Raw genomic sequence first — 18,428 nt, 5'->3', positions numbered from 1 at the left:
GGTTACCATGACTTCTATTTTTATGACAAAATGTTTGTTAACATGCTGAATCTGCATCAAAAACCACACTGCAAAACTAGAAGGACTAAGACTAAATGTTGGTAACCAAGACGTGGAAGCCCTGATCCTGTGCTGTGTGACCAAGAACACACCACCAAACCTCGAGAAGAAAGACTTGCTTACTCACTCCATGGATAAATGAATTTGGATAAATGCCCAGTCATGGCAGGCTGCCATAAATAAAATCAGCACATACAAAAAGATATTGGCAGCTATGACACACACCTATAATCCAGATACTCAACAGGCTGTGGCAGGAGGATCATAAGCCCAAGGTCAGCCTGGACAATTTAGGGAAAATCTGTTTCAAAATAAAATTTTTATAAGGGCTAGAGGTGTAGTTCAATGAGAAAGTACTTGCCCAGCATGCCAGGGGTCTCAAGACTCAGTACCACATACATAAATGGGCCAGTTTACCACACAGTTAAATTTTAGAGCTAGTGCTGTATCGTAGCATCAAAGTCATAGAGATGTTTCAGATTTGCAACTAAGGGTTTGAAAGTCTTAGTCCTGAACCATGGTCCTCACAAGTAGGAAGAAGTGGTATAAACCCAGCTGCAAAGTAGATTTAGGGTATTTTGTAGCTGTGCAACATGCCTAAATATGTAGAGATGTGAAAACCACACCATCTGAGAAATCCAGGCAAAAGTCTCCACAGCCATTAGAATGTCGGAGACGATGACCTGTGGAGGACAGCGGGAGTCCAGGCTACTCCTTTGGAGGGAAAGAATCTGTAGAACAGTTTAACTGCAGTGTGAAGACCATGTAGCCCCCCTCCCTTCAAAATCCGGCAGTAGGCCTTTCTGGAGACAGCAGAGAGCAGGAAGGGCACAGAGTGGAGAAAGGCGATCACAGAGGTTTTTAGGTCAAACAGAAAGAGTTCTCTGGAGATCACTTCTGCACACTGGGACTGGTTCAGAGGGAACTCATGTCCTTTGAAAATATGAAAAATAGGCCAGCATCCATATGGGATTGCTTAGGTGGGCCAGGGCTGAAAGGCTGGGGTCGGGCTATGGGGCTTCTCTAGGATGGGTGACTTCAGTCCTGTTGCTTGCATTTTTCAGAAGGACAAAATACAAATTGACACCAGCCCTGTTTCAAAGACATTTTGATTAATTATCTTCAACTCTTTCATGGGTGTGAGCAAAAGCAAAAAGGGAAAGATGAATGACTCCAAAGAAGGCATTGTTCACAAGTTCCCAGATGACAGACAGTTTACTTACCTGTTTTAAATAGCCTATTTCCTTCCCTATTAAAAAGTAATGACTGGTTTTTCCGCCCTTGCCTTTTTTTATCTCAAAAAAAGGGGAGGGGGCCTCAAATTTCAGAGTACTTACAGGAGGGAGGAGAAAAAAGCACTTAAAAAGGAAACTCAGACAAAATCCTACCAGTAATCTGTTTCCTGCAGCCACAATCAGTTGAGTTCCATCGGGCTTAAACGCAAGGTCATAGATACTAAACAGGAGACAAGACAAAAAGACAATTAGAAGCCCACACGATGAGGTCTGCTAATGGCCAGGAAAGCAAACTGCATTTCCATTAGGAAACACCACATGTGCACTGGGCTGAAAACTGCATCTGGTGGCAGATTCCATTCACCCACCACACCCGGCAGCCTACTCCATCAGGACCCGTGGGGGGCTCGGCTCTGTCCTGTTTTCTTCTTGTCCAGGAGCCAGACACCTGAAGTGGTTCCAAGGTCAACAGTTGAGGGAACTAACTCTTCCAGGAAAATGGTGAAGATGGGATGCCCCAGAGGAACTAGACAGGCTAAGCATATCCACATGGGTACTGCCAAACACCTCCCAGGGTCAGGCTCCAACAGATGCCAGAGGGTCAGGGAAGGTGTGATCTGGTTGCCTTCCCCAGACATAATCCTGAGTCTAAGGCACATGTTTATTTGTGTCTTTGGGTTTGGAATGTGTCTTGTACCTGGTGGCAGGTCAGCTTAGCTTTGTTGACGTTCTTATTTAAATACACAACAGCATTTTTTTTATCAAGCACCTCAGCTTGGGTGAAACACAAACAATGTGAGAATATAATTGGAGCTGCCCTGAAACGTGCACGGTATTACCAGGTTCAAGGCAGTATACTCAGAGGTGGGAACAGTGTGAGAAACAGCGTCTCAATGTAGACAGTGCGTGAGGAGGGTAGCCTCAGAGACAGGAGGCGCAGTTTTTCAGGCACAGAAAACAGAACACACAAAGTGTGGACATGGGGACGGCAAGGAATACAGAGAACTAAATGTGACTGACACATCAGGCAGAGGGAGAGATCAGCTAGAGAAATGGGCCTCAGTCACATCACAAAGAAGCTTGGCCACCAGGCATAGTGTCACTGACAGGTGACCAGGAAGCTGTGTTAAGTGGCATGACCCGGACAGTCTGTAGTACGCTTAACATGAGACAAACAGCCCAGCGCTTATCAGCAACTAAAGGTCCATTCACACACAGTCCTCAGAGCCCACCTGGCAATGGCCACGTGAAAGTCTTGGCACACGGCAGTGTCTTGTCCTCACAGTGATTCCACGAGAGACTCCAGTTGCCCTCTGAGTTCAGAGTACAGGCTCTGCATCTATGTACCCAACCAACTATGGGCTGGACACACTGGGGGGAGCTTGTACCTATAGTGAACATGCAAACACTGTCCCTGCTCCCTGGACAGTCCAGCATGACAACTGTCTCTGACACCATGTCAGGCAGAAGAAGTCATCTCGTGATCCACATGTGCAGGACAGGTTCACATCATCTACTCAAGCACTATATCGTGTTACGTGAGGGATCTTGGTATCTTGGGTGCTGGCATCCATGGGGAGTCCTGGGACAAAACCCCTGGGTACAGGGGAGACAAAGGCACTCAGCTGCTTTGTTGGTGCTGTTGTTTTGCAATACTGGATATCAAATCCAGGGTCTTCACACTGAGCTATCCTCCATGCCCTTTGTATTTTTTATTTTGAAATAGGGTCTTGCTAAGTTGCTGAATTGCCTAAATTGGGCGTGCCATCTCCCTGCTTTAGCCTCCTGGAGTGCTGGGATTACAGGCATGTGTCCCCATGCCTAGCTTGTACTTAGTTGTGTAGGTCAGGGATCCACGGGACAAAGAGGTTAAGTGCCTCAGTCAATGTCACACAGCCAGCAAGCAAAAGATCAAGAGTTTATTTCAGCTTCATCAGCCACAACTCCATACTGCCTCCTACACTCTGAATTATGGTGTCTGTTATGTATGAGGCTCAATGACAACAGCATCCAGCATTTACTGAGCACATTCATTGCTGTGTACAGCTTAAATGCTTTGCTATTTTAACTGACTTAACCTCACAACAGCCCTATACCTACTCTGCAGATGAAAAACCAAGGGGCTGAAAAATTAAACAACTTGCCAGAACACAAAGTGGAGATGGGGCCAGGATTGATACCCAGACAGCCAGGCTCTGAAGCCCTCACAATAAGTCACACTTTGTGTGACTTCACTAGTGCAGTTAGCATATTCTATGGGCGACGAAGTAATAGCAAAGGCTTTCACATCATACCAAAAACAAAAACGAAAAGTACTAACACCAACTCAAGACATCACATCACCTACTCAAGAATTTTTAAAAATATAAAGTTGTAATTCACAAATCATAACTGTATATATTTATGAGGTAAATGTGATATTTTGATCCACATGTATTTTATGGAAATCAAATAAATACATCTACTACCTCGTTTGTCTTTTGGGTTATTTGTTTATGTAACCCATGGTAGCCTTTAACTTGTGGTGATCTTCCTTCCTCAGCCTTCTGAGTACTGGAATCACAGGCATGTGCTATTTTGGATAGCAGCAACTTATGTATTGTAGTGAGAATGTTAATCTATTCTTTTAGCAATTCTGAAATATGTACTTGTAATTCCAGCACTCGGGAGGCTGAAGCAGGAGAATCACTGTAAGTTCAAAGCCAGCTTGGGTTACATAGTGAGTTCAAGGCCAGCCTGAACCATATAATGAAACCCTGCCTCAAAAAAGATTAAAAAAAAAAAAACATGTAATACATTAGCTGTGGTGGCCATGTGTGCAAAAGGTCATTGAAACTTGGTTTTCTAGCATAACTGAAACATACTCTTTCCCGTACCTAAGCCTTTGCCACCTTTCTTCTCTGAATCCCTGAACACTACTCTTTGAGCCTGCCTGAGTGAGACTACACAGCACAGGCTCCTTGGCTACAGCCGCTCCCCTGAACATAAACTCTCCAAAGACTCCAATTAGGAGCTGCTGGAGAGTAAGCTGCATGATGTCACAGAACCTCTGTGACTTCACACTGGACTAACAGGCAGGTGGCATCCACCCATCCTTACAGATGAGGAAACTGAGAGGCCTGGGAGTGATGGTGTGCAGATGCAATCCCAGCACTTAGGAGGCTGAGGCAAGAGGATCATTGCAAGTTTGAGGGTATCCTGAACTGTACTGAGACCCTAACTCAGAAAAACATCAAAAATGGGTAAAGAGATTGAGGCAGAGAGGGCCTGAAAGAAAGGTGACAGTCATACCCTCCAGAGCAGGGCATTCTCTGGCCCTGGGCATTCCTCACCACCCTCAGGTGGTAATGACCCAAAGCCCCTGGATCCCATGCTTCCTTTCTCTGGATCTGGAGGAAATGCATCTTCATTACAGTTCATATCTTGAGGAACATCAGGGTAGCAGAGTGACAGGTAGAGGGGACTAGGGTCCCTGAGAGTGACCCCTCACCAGCAGAGTGATACCCCCCAATAGTTCACAGAGCCCCCAGTCTCTATGCAGCCTCAGAGCCTGAGGTGCATGGGGTACATAGCTCCCTGTCTACCTGGACACATCTGAGGTCATGAGCAGGATCCCTGTGTGGCCTCTTCCCCCCAGGTCATCTGTGTGGGTGACCAGAGCATTTCTGTGTGCCTCATCGGGGCAAAGCCTGACTTTCCTCCTCTCAGAAGAATTTCTTAAGGTTTGCCTTCTCAAAATACAACACATATGTCTGTTTTGCCCCAACCAAAACTCTTACTGTTCTCAGAATCTTCCTGATCTAGTCACTTCCGGTTACACAACCTTCTCTCCGCCCCACCTTAGACTCAACCACGTCTCCTTGATGATGCACATCTGCAGTTCCAGGGCCATGACCATGCTTCCCGTGGTATGTCTGAGTGCCAGAGCGAGGCAGGTACCCAGAAACACAAAGGACACAACTGCAAGCAACTGAGATTGTATCTTGAAGTCCTCGGGCTTTATTACATTCTGTCACAGAATATACGTTTGTACATTCTATCACAGAAGCCCAAAACTGAAAAGAACTTTGTCATGTAGTCTCACGCCCCCATCTGGACAAGAATTCCCTCCAGATGGCTAAGTAGGCAGGCAGTCGGCTTTCTCCTCCCATTCCCTTTTATGAAAAACATTGTCACGAGGGCAATCATCAGAGTCCAGCATGAAGACAGAGCCTCAGTCACGCTCTTGCCCATAAACTGAAGGCCCAAGTGACTCTCTGTGAGAGCTCTACGTGGCCTGTCCTACCTATTCACTTGCTTTATAATCTTCTCTTGGAGGGAGAAGAGCTAGGCATAGAACCCAGGGGCTCACACATCCTAGGTAAGCATGCTGCCATCAAATACATCCCCAGCCATTGCCTTTAATGTTCTTTTGGGAGGAAAGGACAAGTAGTGAGTCCAAAGTCTTCACAGTGAGCTGCATCTTCAGAGTTTGTTTGCTTGCTTGCTTGCTTGCTTTCTCTGAGACAGGGTCTCACTAAGTCACGAGGTCACTAAGTTGCCCAGCTGGGCTCAAACTTATGATTCAATTGCCTCAGCCTCCTAGAGTGAAGGGATATCAAGCATACACTCTCCCACCCAATTCATTACCTTTTATTCGCTTCATCAAATCTCAAATTTTTCGTTTGTAAATGGGATAACAATTCCAACTTCAAGCACTGTTGTACAGAGTAAATGAATATGGAGCAGGGGATTCAGAAAAGAGTGGAGAGTGCTTAGGGAGGATCTTTGGGAAGGAAAATGGAGCCTCTGGCTGGATTCCAAAGCATAAATTGAAATGTTAGCAAGTGTAGAGGGGAGAGGGACAGGCAGACCACCTAGCAGGATGTGCAATGTGATGTGAGGGTAACTGGGAGTCCCTAGGAGTTTGTGAGAAGTAGAGTAATAAGATTTCAGCAGCAGGTCCTAAGAAAGAGAGTTCTGCTCCCTTGTGACATTAGCCTGGAAGTCAAAGTAGAGACCAGGAGACAGTGATCGGGTTAGGGGTAACATCTGGGATTTTTTAGCTTATTATTTTTTATGGCTTTTAAAAATCTCACTCTGTTTCATCCTGAATCCCTAGCAGGCCTATCATCATGAGAACTGCTAGTTTATGGAATCTCCCGCTTTCTATTGTACCAGATAACCAACCTTCACTTCTCATTCATTCATCTCTAATGAATGTATCACGCACTAAACAGTAACAACCACTGGCTTGACAAAGCTCTAGAAGCATTTGGAAATAAGACATGGCCACTATTTTAAAAGTTTTACAGATTTCTGGGATAAACATTAAAAAGTAACTTTTATACTTGACAGACTTTAAGTACCACAGAGAGGAGTGAACAAAATTCTGTGTCAGGGGTTGAAAACAAAGCAAATCAGGCTGCATTTGGCCAGCAAATGTTTTGTTTGGCCCACGTGGTGTTTTACTTTATTTCTTCCAATTGAGTGCTAATATTTAAAAATTAGGACATTTCACACTGAAAATCCAGATTTCTAGCTTCTGGTAGAAACAGGAAGATCTCAGCACATGAGGCCAAATTCCTGTGTGGTGGTGCTTGGCAGGAAGGAGCAGCAGCTGCCCTTCCGGCAGAGCAGAAGCACTCCAGTTTGTTGAGCTCCATCTCTGCCATTCCTACTGCTCTCTGAAACCGTGTATCACCAGTTTGCGCTCTGGACATGTCCACTACAGAGTGAAAAGGAAAAGCGCTTTCACGGAAAAGAACTGCTCAGATTCTATCACCAGAGCTGGGGGCTGGGAGATGGTATAAGGTCCTGGAGCTAGCACTGCAAAAATATTTTTTTACTTTTAAGAAATTTAAGTAGAAATTAAGGATATACTTGTAAGGCTACATGTTTCAAAATGGGTACAAAAGAATATTCCAAGGGAAAAGAGAATTCCCTGTGGAAGTAAATCCCCCACCAAAAGTACTGTGGTCGGAACCCTGGGTCTTGGCACTGAGACACCTCCCAGTCTTTTTTTATTTTTCAAGACCTTAGTTTTTTTGTTTGTTTTTGTTTTTGTTTTTTTTGTTTTTGGTGGCAGGGATCAAACTCATGACCTTGTGCTTGCAGGGCAGGTGCTTACGCCACTGAGCTAATTCCCTAGCCCTCTTTTTTAAATTTTTGAAACAGGGTCTCACTAACCTGCCCCACTCCTACTGCCATTTGTGTGTCACCTGTGTGACACAGGGGTAGGGAAGGATTTAACATAGTGGCTGACAGTACTGGGATGAGGAAGACTTCAGTTTGAAGTCTGGCTCTATCACTTACTGTGTGATCTGGACAAAACTATGCACCCTCTCTGTGCCTCAGCTCCCTCTTCTGTAAAATAGAAGTAACTGCAGCACCTGCCTTAAAGGGCTGCTAGGAGGGACAGTGAGATAAAGGGGTTGGCCTTCTAGCCCAGGGCTGAGCACACAGCATTAGCTACTCCCAGGCAGAGCACCAGAGTCAGCAACTGTGTGCAGAGGGAGCCTTAAAGGATGTTCAAGATCTCAATGTGAGACCAGGGGAAAAGGCAGGCTTTATGCAAAGCATCACAAAAGACAAGAGGGTGAAAGACAAGTATCTTGCCCTGTGGCCAAAGCAGACTTCACAATGAAGCTGAAAGTGAGAACAATTTAGTAAGTCAGCATTTACTCAAATGCACCACTGCATGATAGACTTGGGTGATAAAAATGGAACAGGACATTAAATAACATTGAATCATAATAAATGGGTTAATGTCTACCATAAGCATCTCTCTGCTCATTTGTCTACCATAATAATTGGGTTAATGTCTACCATAAGCATCTCTCTGCTCATTTGGGAATCTCTAGTTTTGGAGATGTAAAGACTTCCTAGCAACAGTATCCAGCTACAACTTAGTGTCACCCTTTTCCTTCTCTCTGCTTGAAGCTTTACACTTACAGCAAACGATATTGACGTTTCACACTTGTAGTAGTTAACTTTCGATACAAAATATGAAGTCATTTATTCAAACGAAAATAAGTACAATAACGTAAAGGAAAACGCTGAGTAAACAATAGTAAGATTGACACTTGGATGGGGAGAGCAAACACAGTCAAGCAGAAACAGTGGAGCGGAGAAAGGTGCCCAGATGGATTCCTGGCAAGAGCAAGCCAAACTGGGTAGTGATTACGCGTGATTACAACTCCGCACATCCCCTTGTTCCGCTCCCAGCCTCAGTCTCCCTCCGAAAGTTCCAGCTGGGGATGCGGGGCCTTTAGCCTAGGCCGCAGGCCCGTTGCCACTGGCAACCGAAAGAACTCCCGCCATCCCTACCCGGGTTCGGCCTCCCACTCCCCACTCTCCTCCCGGGCCGCCCCTTTCCTCACCACTGCTCCACTTTATCTCTCCACGTCAGCACAGCCCTCATAGCCGCTTTTGCTATGCTTCGGCCTCCTCCTTCCCGCCTCAGCAACAGACGCCACGCTAACAGCCACTTTGGTTACCCCTGGCAACGCACATGCGCAGTGAGGCACATGAGAGAGACCACAATTGCTCCAAGTGCGCATGTCTAAATGGGAGGGCGCACTAAGGAGCTAACGCGCCAAACGAACGGGAGCCCAGGAGGCCAAAGCGCAATTCCTACGCGTGTGATTGGTCAGAACGGGAAGGAGCTCTTTGCGAAGAAAGATTTGATTGGCGGAGCCAGGGAGATGGCTGCAGTGGCTGAGGGGCTGGATGTCAGGGACTTTTACTATCTGCAGGTTTTGGATTCAGCTCAGCGCTCTGGACTGAGGTTTTCCCATCCTCCCTCTCTCTTTGTCCAGGGCGAGGTACCTCTTCGCCGGCTGCTGTGGTCGGACGCCGCCGCAGGCCACGATTTGCATGGCGTGTCTGAGTCCCAGGTACGACGGAGGGTTCTCCTCCTAGCGCCGAACCCCATACCCGCTGCGTGATCTCTGGCCAGTTACAGCTCCTATAGCCTCAAAGTCCCCATCTGCAAAGAGGGTCGGGGCTTGGTTCCCCGGAGCCAGGGCATCGCTCTATGGGTTACGTACAGTGGGAGTCTGCAGCCAGGGGCCCCCCGGAAAAGGATAGTGCGGCTCATAATGCTGTTTGTGTCAGATACGAGGTAATTTACCTATTTTTCAAAATTTAACCCTCAAGAGAAACCTAGTTTGAAAGAAGTATTAAGTGCTTTTTACATATTCAGAAACGCGACCTGGATAGCTTCTGTAATTTGCTCTTGGACACACAGTTTGTGAAGGGCAGAAACTAGATCTTAGCCTGGTCTGTTGTTATGAAAGTACTGAGTAAATGGTGTCATTCATAAGATCCCCACAGCTCTCCCAAATTAATCTCAAATCTATGAGAAAACTGTGACTCTGGTTCTTGTCAGTCACTGTCTCTTGCTCAGTTTCCCTTACTGGAAGAAAAAAAAAGTTGAGTTAGATGATTAAGATATACCTTATTGAAAGTTTTCAATACCTATCCAGGCAAAAAGTATGAGACCAAGATTTGGTAGAGCTAAGTTCTGCTGTCAGTTCTGCAACTAATTTAACCTTTTGGTCACTCAATCTTCTCAATAAATCTTATCCTACCTACCTTACAAGGTTATGAGGATCAAGAATGAAGGAAATTTTTGAAAATTTTTGGCAGAAATTATTTATCTTTTGGATAGTTACAAGATTTGATGAAGGTGATAGACACTGTCACTCAAGAAAAATGTGTAATTGTCACCTCACCTATCTGCAGAAGGGGATTGACTCACTGACTCCTTAAGCAGTTCTTTTGATCACAGGTCAAGAGCTGAACTGCTAATTCATAGCCTGAAATGTAGCGCAAGTGGCACCAGAAATCTTCATAGTAGCCCTATTTGATGATTAACTTAAAAAGTTTCTAGCAAGTAGCTTGAGCTTTTTGTTGTGCAGAAATTTCCAACACTTTTTAGTGCTTGCTAGAGGACTAGTAGCTGTTAAGAATAGAAAGAGTTTGTCATAGCACAAGTCACTCTTTCATACTAGCTGTAGTCTCTCTGATTTTGATCTGAGTGTTCCATTTGGTTACTGCACTGTCAAGGATCAAAATTGAATAAGCAAAAGAAAATAAGTTTCAATGACTGAATCACCTATGCTTTGTTTCCCCAGTGAAGAAGATGTTGCAACAGGTTTGGAAAAAGTGGAAAAAAATGAAAAACAAATGGTGATGACAAATGGAAGCAGGGAATGTAATGCTCTTCTACAGGGACCCATTGCTTCTCAGTGTGCTGGTGCTGCAGTGACAGAACGTCACAAGCCTGTCCTCTATGGATGGGAAAGGATTGTGAAACAGAGGCTATCTGGGAAAACAGCAGGAAGATTTGATGTATACTTTATTAGGTAAGCATGCAAGGTGGAAAGTACAGTATAACCAGATAATTCTATCTAGAGAGGTATTGGGAACACATAGCAAGAATCTTGGCTTCTTTTTTTATCTATTTACAAATTCATCCTTCAGTGTCACTGATTAGTTATATCAAGTGATTTGGGGACAATTACATGTATTTGTCCTTCCTACTGTGAATGGTTAATAGTGCAATTGCACTTGTTGTATTTATAAATTTATTTTATAGTGTCATAGGGAAAACTATTTGAAAATACCCATTTGTGTTTTGTTTTGTTTTCAAATAACAAATGCCTGTGGCAATACTTGGAGATTATTGATTAGAAATTTGAAACTGATTCTTTTTTAAAAATACTGCTTCTTACTAGCAATGTTTCCTTTAATATTTTCTAGCCCACAGGGACTGAAGTTCAGATCTAAAAGTTCAGTTGCTAATTATCTTCTCAAAAATGGAGACACAGCTCTGCAGCCAGAAGATTTTGATTTTAGTGTTCGTTCTGAAAGGAACATCAAGTCAAGATGTAAGGGCTCTACCATGGCAGCTCTGACAACCCAACAGCAAAACAAAAGTAACATTTCAAACTGGAACATTCGGACTAGAAGCAGGCAAAAAACAGATGTTTCTCCTCTGCCAAATAGTACTTTGGAGTTGCAAGATAGCAGAGGACTGTCTAACCTTGATTCCAACCATGTGCTTCTGAGAGAAGAAGAAAATATTAACGACATTAGCTCTGGGAAGGTTAGGAAATTCAAAGGAAAAGTGACTGCTTTGAAAGGAATTCAAAATAAGAGAAACAGAAAACAGTGCAGTAACAGTCTTCCAGATGCTGTCCAAAGTAATACAAAAAGAGAATCTGTGTTTAATAAAGCAGAGGCTACAAGTGCATCTGTTGCACAAGAAAATCAGCTTGATAGAGCTTTCTGCTTTTCTGATGGCACCACAACCCACAGTACCTTTGGTGTGACTGAGGAAGAAAAGAGCCGTGTAAAAGAAAAATCGTTGAGCTCAGGATCAGAGTTTTATTTTGAACAAATAACATCTGGTATCACAAACAAATCATGTCCAACCACAGAAGGGGAACATGAGAAGTATGAGGAGACCTTTTTAGAATCAGAGGAAATCAGAGCAAAAGTAGAAGATGGAGAAAGAAAGGAACATTTGCATACTGATATTTTACAGTGTGACTCTGAAGGTGACAGCAGCTGCTCACAAAGCAGTAAAGACTTGACTTCTGAGAAAATATATCCAGGTATTAGATGCATCATAATGCTAGAAAATGTGGTAAAGAACTTCAATCCCAAATCTTGTATTTCATGCTTGTACATAAATGAGAAAATTACCTGAAGAAATAGGGTCATATATCAGATATAGGCTCCCAGTTGGCTCTAATACCTAGCTTACGTGTGAGCTGTTCCACTGATCATCAGCCTTCACTGGCTATAGCTAAGAAGAGCCTTGTGCCAGTGACAGCTCCTGTGCCAGTGACAGCTACTGTAGCCAGTCTCCTCAGCAGCACCACTTTTGCTTCCCAACCTCTTTCCAGCAGTAATTTAAGGCTTCAAGGGAGCCAGGCATGGTTGTACAGTACTCTGGGAGACCAAGGTAAGAGGGTTGTAGGTTCAAGTCCAACCTAGGTAATTTAGTGATTTGTAGTGACTTAGTAAGACCCTGTTTTAGGATTAAAAAATACAAATAAAAATAGCTGGGGGTTTAGCTCAGTTGAGAGAGCCTGGGTTCAATCCCTTGTACTGTTCGAAAAAGAAAAAGCTGGGCATGGTGGTACATGTCTGTAATCCCAGCACTTGAGAGGCTAAGCTAGGAGGATTGATGTTTGAGGCCAGCCTGAATTACAGAGTGAGAGCCTGCCTCAAAAAAAGCAAAACAAAAGACTTGAGGGAAAATTTAAAAATTTGTGAGAAATTTGGGGAAATTTCCTTTTATATGTAAACTGAGAATAGTCATATCACTCCTGTTATTACAGCTTATATGATTTCCAACTGAATTTCATATATATCACAGTTGTTTTTATCTTCTGTTATAATGTAATGCTTCTCTAAAAGGCCTAAAAGCTCTAAATAATTCAAAAGTGTAATCGTGTAGTTCATCAATTATTTGTAATATGCTCTTAATACAGAGTTTAGCACATAGCAATTTTGCTTTTCTAATACCTTGATGAATAATGGATAAAAAGATCTTTTGAGCACCCTGTATTATTCATTATGCCACTGTGATATAATGAATAACTCTTAAATAAGGATGGCAGTTTTACTTAAAATTCTTGTGGGGAAACAGTGTGGACAGACTGGTGGAGCATGGAGCTAGACCTGACACCCGCTCTCAGTCCCACAAAGATTTAACGTCTTCTCTGCCTGAACTGTCTGCCTTTAACAGAAGGCCGTATTTGCTGAGGAACTGTAGAAGAGTTCAAGTCTGTCCTTGAGCTTCTTACAGAAAGCATTGAGGTTTATGTAGATATATTGTTGGTATAATGGGCAAATTAAATATTAAAACATCCTTTTGTAACTAAGATGAAAGTACTCTATTCATCCTATACTTAAAGAAGTCTGGTTCTCAAAATGAAGTACCTGCAGGCCAGGCATGTTGGCACATTCCTGTAATCCCAGACTGAGTCCGGTGGATCACTGCGAGTTCGAGGTCAGACTGTACTACATAGAGACCCTGCCTCAAACCACCCCTCCCCCCAAAAAGATGAAATACCCTGCTAGGATGGAGCATATCACCTGTATTGTCAGTTACTGAAGAGACAGAGGCAGGTGGATCTCAAGTTTGAGGGCAAGTTTCTGTCCAGCTTGGCTTAACTCTATTCTGTCCTTGTGCCTCAGCCTCTGGGATACTAGGATTACAGGCATACTACCATGCCTGACTTTTCAACATTTGAAAAAAAAAAATGTAAAGGGCTAGGGACATAGCCTGGTGATAGAGTGCTTACCTCGCATGTGCAAAGCCCTGAGTTCAATCCACAGCATTGAAAAAAAAAAAAATGGATCTTTAGGTTACAAGTAATAGTAGTCTTTCTCGTTCCCTTACCTATTAATAACCTGGAAAACTAATAATAAAAAGTTAATACTTATAGGAACCCACAGAAAAAGTTATAGATAACTAGTAAAGCAGCTTCTTTTATTTTCTGTCTTTACCTTCGGCCTTTACTGGTCAAACTGGAGCAGCAAAAAACACTGACCAGCTTCTCTGGAGACCTGGTCACCTATCCCAAGGTACAGTCAATCCCAGTGTCACTGGGGAAAGTTGCTTAATTTCTAAGTCAGTTTTTTCATCTGTAAAGCAGAGATGGGAGCCCTCACTGGTCCTCCTTTTCATGTTAAGAATATTGAAAGCTAGGGGGCTGGGAGTTTAGCTCAGTGGCGTAAGCACCTGCCTTGCAAGCAGGCGGTCGTGAGTTCGATCCCTGGTACCAATAAAAATGAAAAAGACAAAAAAAGGAATGACTTTTAAATTTGGGGCTGGGGATTTAGCTCAGCAGCATAAGCACCTGCCTTGCAAGCAGGCAGTCATGTGTTCAATCCCCGGTACCGATAAAAAGGAAAAAGAAAAAAAAAAAAGAATATTGAAAGCTAAAATGAGAAGTGAAAGAGTTGACTTCATATGATGGAGTGGAAGGAATTATTGACATTCAAATTCAGAGGGGGTGGCTACTGGGAGTAGTAACTGCCAACATCAAGAGACTTGACAGGTTAGCAGTGCAGCTTTCCAACAGGCACAGCGTACCAGTAGGCAGTGGTGTTCCAGGTCCAGATCTTACGCTTTCCTACAGGTTCTGTTTTATTTGTATCCCTTTTTCAGTAAAATAAGTGTTCACTGCAGAAGTTTTGGGAAGTATGAAAAATAAGCTGGGCATAGTGGCACATACCTGGAATCCCAACTGAGGCAGGAGGATTGTTGTGAGTTCAAGCCCAGCCTGAACTACAGAGCAAGAGACCTTGTCTCAAAAAAACAAAAATATGAAAAACTACCACTCACCAATAATACCATTTTTGGTTTGTTTCATTCTTAATCTCTCTGTATGTGTGTACACACATATATGTATGTATACATTTTTATAAAATTAGGATTATATATAGAATCTTGCTTTTTTTGGTCAAAATTAATATCATAGGCAAGTATTGGTGATACAGTCTCAAAAATATTTCAGTGACCACATTGTACAAGTATGTAATTTAAAATACTCTGTACTGTTTCCAAGTTGTTGATACTACAAGCAAAAAGCACAGAGAGTGAATAGAACATAATTTTGTTGATCAGGGCAGGGATTCAGGCCAGACTGCCTGGCTTTCTTTTTAACTGTGTGACCTTGAGCAATTTACTTACTTTCTCTGCCAATTGGAGATAAATTGGAGATAAAATAATAGGGCACTCAGGTCATTCATGGAATGGATCCCTAATGTGCTTAGGTGCTTAGAATAATGCCCTGCATGTGTTACAATAGTAGTTGGATTATTGTGATGATTAGAATCATTGCATCCCTGAGTATTTCTTTAGTCTAAAATAGAGGCTACAGTCTTAGCTCTTCCCTTTCAGAGGACAGCATCCCACGAACACACACAGAAAAGCGGAAGACCAGCCAGTACTTCTCCAGCAAATACAACAGAGGAGGTAACCTTTCTGGGCAGAAGGTGAGGCTACGAGTCTGGTGTGTGTGCAAAGTTCTGAGGCAATGTGTTTATTTAGCTCTCAGCCCCCCACGACGCAAAGCCTTTAAGAAGTGGACCCCACCTCGGTCACCTTTTAATCTCGTCCAAGAGACACTGTTCCATGACCCGTGGAAGCTCCTCATTGCGACAATATTTCTGAATCGCACTTCAGGTCTGTGGGTGATCCTCAACTGTCGTTAATCCAGATGTGTGATGAAGATGTTTTTTCACTGAGGGGGTTCAAGGTCGTTTTCAGTCTGTGGCCTCAGTAAAGGCCTTCTTTCCCTCAGACTCTGCACCTGTGAGAGTGTTTAGCCAGATGGAATGCAGCAGCTCTTCAGCAGTAAAGGGCACTTTGACAGTTATCTCTTCCTTCACTTTAGCATTAGTCTTCATGGAAAGTCAGTTAATTAATGCTTCTCTGGGCTCTGTCCTGTATAAGAGCATTTCCTTTTTCACTGAGTATTCTTTATGCATGTGCTGCATGGGTCTCTGACTCTGGAAGTGGCTGATGGTTCAAATAGTGGCTTCTCCCAAGTGACTAAATAAACCACACCTCCACATGAGCATTCTAGATGAGAAGCCCCAGCTTCAGTGCAGCCCTCCAGAGTCTGCCATCCTTTGGCATTTGCACCTCAGGTAAGATGGCGATCCCTGTACTCTGGGAATTTCTGGAGAAGTACCCCTCCGCAGAGGTCGCGCGAGCTGCAGACTGGAGAGACGTGTCTGAACTGCTGAAACCTCTTGGCCTCTATGAGCTCCGAGCCAAAACCATTGTCAAGTTTTCAGGTATGCTTTTGACACCCAGGTAAAACCCAGCTGTTCTTATTTCAAAGCCACACCCTTACCTGTCAGGTCCTCAGATGCCACATTAGCAGAAGTGATGCAGCTCACCCACCAGAGGGATGTAATAGTAGCCAACTTGCCCAGCTGTAGTCTCCCACTGATCCAGGCAGCCACTGTTGGCCAGCCAGGGGTCAGAAGTAAGAAAGAGGTTGGAAAACAGAAAGCCTAGCCTTCAAAAATGTTACCTTTGCTGAGTGCAGTGTAAAACCTTGTAGGAAGTGGTGGGTACAGGGTATTTGGAACCAAGAAAAAAGCACAACCACAGTCAACATCTCTTAGTCTGCTGTTGCTGAGATACAGCACTCGACACCCACAACTGGAGGAAGAGAGGAATATTTTGGCTGTCTTAGGCCATAGTCAGCTGGCTCCCAAGCTGGACACAGGACAAAGGACTATTGTAGGGTGCTGGACATAGGAAGCAGAGGCTAAGGGCAGAGCAGAAAGAGGTTGGGCCATGCCAGGCCACGCCCCCTGAGGGATGCCTCCTCCAAACAACATTCTAACTCTATACTCTTTGGTAGGTGGACGTGATCCAGTCACCTCCCTAAAGCCCCACCTAGGGCCACAGGCTTTTTGGGGACATCTAGGTTTGAACTATAGCAAAGGGCATCCTATCTCTCTCCATCCTGCCCCCATCACTGTATGAAGGGAGGTGTCCTCCCTCTGCCAACCTCCCTGTGGGGTGTGTATTCTCCAGATGAGTACCTGACAAAGCATTGGAAGTATCCCATTGAGCTTCACGGAATCGGCAAATATGGCAATGACTCTTACCGGATTTTTTGCGTCAATGAGTGGAAGCAGGTAAGGCCCACTCCCAGCCGTGACATTTCCAGCATGTTTGTCTGGGATGCAAAAGACTAAAACTTATAGTTCTCTTCCCAGTTCAAGGGCGGCAGGTGGCTGGTACACAGCTCCTTAGCTGAAGCCCCCAGCCTGGGGCTGGTCCTCCTTCCCCAGAGCGCCTGCTAACCTGAGTAACCCTCACCCTCAGGCACCTGAACTTCCCTCCACAGAACCACATGTTAACCCAGACCCCCCTGCATGCCAGGGCCTGGTCAGCACTGAATTTCAAAGTGCTCTGTAAAGTGAGCAATTGCCTCACTGCAAAATATACTTTAAACATCCTGGAATCCTGCAGGCTTAAAGTCATTGTATATTTCAGTTTTTGAAAGTGTATTGTTAGTTGGCTGACCTAAGTCCTCTGACCCCCATATTCCTTCAGGTGCACCCTCAAGACCACAAGCTGAACAAGTACCACGACTGGCTATGGGAAAATTATGAAAAGCTGAGTCTGTCCTGAAGCCTTTGCTGCCCCAGACTCTTGTTCTGTGCTTTGCTTTGCACCTTGATTTCTATGAGCTCGGTGGAGCAGACCAGCCGCCTTCTTCCTGAGTCAGCCTGGGGGCCGGTGCATGCTTCTTCAGTCCATGTGCCAATGGTACTGTTATTGAAGACTCTAGAATGTTCTTTGAGATTTAAATAACCGTTCTAAAAATGCACATTACTTTTCTGACACTGAAATTGATGGAAAGGTAAAAAGCTTTTCTAAACTACCAATAATGTAGAGCACATTTCTATCAGCCCTGCTAAAGATTAGACTTCCTGTTCTTTGGATAGAAAACAGTATTATTGTACACAATTTTTACATGAAGAATTCCAGAGTCTGCCGTTTTTTACAGGTATTGTATAATTCAAATACTGAGAGATTTCCTTTAGAATCACAAAATCCTAAATTACTGAGTCTTACTTAGTGATCTTCATTTTAATGTATAATATAAAAATAAAATTTTACCTTCCTGTCCCCAAGGCAGACATCTCCTTCATAAGGATGCAACCCATTTTAATTTAACAAAATATATTCTTTAGCCATGATGGTGCACACCTGTGATTGCAGTACTTGGGAGGCTGAGGCTGGAGAATTGCCAAGAGTTCAAGGCCAGTCTTGCTCAAAAAAAATCTTTAAAAAAGAAAGCATGTTCTAGCACACTTGGTAACCAAAAGCCACCCACAACGCATGTTAAGAAAACCCACAGTGTGTTTCTTAGTGAACCACTGAAAATCTGTTCTGGTTTGCTCATGGAACTCATAAAACTGAAGTGCAGAATAATCAAAGGTTTTAAAATCAAAGTGGATTAAATAGGAAATCAATAAAAATTTTTTAAAGCCAACTTCTAAATAAGATTGCTTTGACATCTTATGTCCTTGGCAGTTGTCCCCTGTCTCTTACGAACTGGGGCTTGACCCAGCATCTAGCTGAAGATGTAT

At 43.8% G+C, this 18,428-nt stretch overlaps 2 protein-coding genes across 9 annotated transcripts in view; one reads left to right on the top strand and one right to left on the bottom strand.

Annotated features, from left to right (window-relative positions):
* The window catches only part of Ift122 (intraflagellar transport 122), a 50,671-nt gene extending 41,810 nt beyond the window's left edge, over positions 1 to 8,861 (bottom strand). For 6 of the 8 annotated variants that reach the window (XM_063237765.1, XM_063237761.1, XM_013145033.3 and 3 more), the window contains exons 1-2: positions 8,657 to 8,860; positions 1,449 to 1,515 (exon numbers count right to left, since the gene is read on the bottom strand). In XM_063237765.1, coding sequence (XP_063093835.1) covers positions 1,449 to 1,515; positions 8,657 to 8,697 — 108 coding nt within the window. In that variant the 5' untranslated portion in view covers positions 8,698 to 8,860. Of the gene's footprint in view, positions 1 to 1,448; positions 1,516 to 8,656 lie in introns of all 8 variants that reach the window. The other 2 variants (XM_063237763.1, XM_063237764.1) reach the window with 1 other exon arrangement.
* Positions 8,862 to 8,944: 83 nt separating this feature from the next.
* Mbd4 (methyl-CpG binding domain 4, DNA glycosylase) lies at positions 8,945 to 18,331 on the top strand. Its single transcript, XM_003463176.5, has 8 exons — positions 8,945 to 9,172; positions 10,415 to 10,645; positions 11,043 to 11,899; positions 15,205 to 15,279; positions 15,355 to 15,489; positions 15,957 to 16,106; positions 16,861 to 16,964; positions 17,386 to 18,331. Exons 1-8 carry the CDS (start codon positions 9,153 to 9,155, stop codon positions 17,461 to 17,463), a joined length of 1,650 nt encoding a protein of 549 aa, XP_003463224.3. The 5' UTR covers positions 8,945 to 9,152; the 3' UTR covers positions 17,464 to 18,331.
* Positions 18,332 to 18,428: the final 97 nt, after the last annotated feature.

This window comes from Cavia porcellus, unplaced genomic scaffold (genome assembly GCF_034190915.1).
Source record: "Cavia porcellus strain 051 isolate PalLab524CR breed Dunkin Hartley unplaced genomic scaffold, mCavPor4.1 scaffold_27, whole genome shotgun sequence".
In the NCBI taxonomy this organism is placed as follows: Eukaryota; Metazoa; Chordata; class Mammalia; order Rodentia; family Caviidae; genus Cavia; species Cavia porcellus.
The sequence above is the reverse complement of the archived record's forward strand: the minus strand, read 5'-3'. Positions and strand labels throughout refer to the sequence as shown.

Bases quoted from the DNA above. Each gene is read 5' to 3' on its own strand.
- Mbd4 (XM_003463176.5), top strand. From the start codon at position 9,153: ATGGCGTGTCTGAGTCCCAG. The intron at 9,173-10,414 runs GTACGACGGAGG...TTGTTTCCCCAG, and splicing joins ATGGCGTGTCTGAGTCCCAG to TGAAGAAGATGTTGCAACAG. The intron at 11,900-15,204 runs GTATTAGATGCA...CTTCCCTTTCAG, and splicing joins TTCTGAGAAAATATATCCAG to AGGACAGCATCCCACGAACA.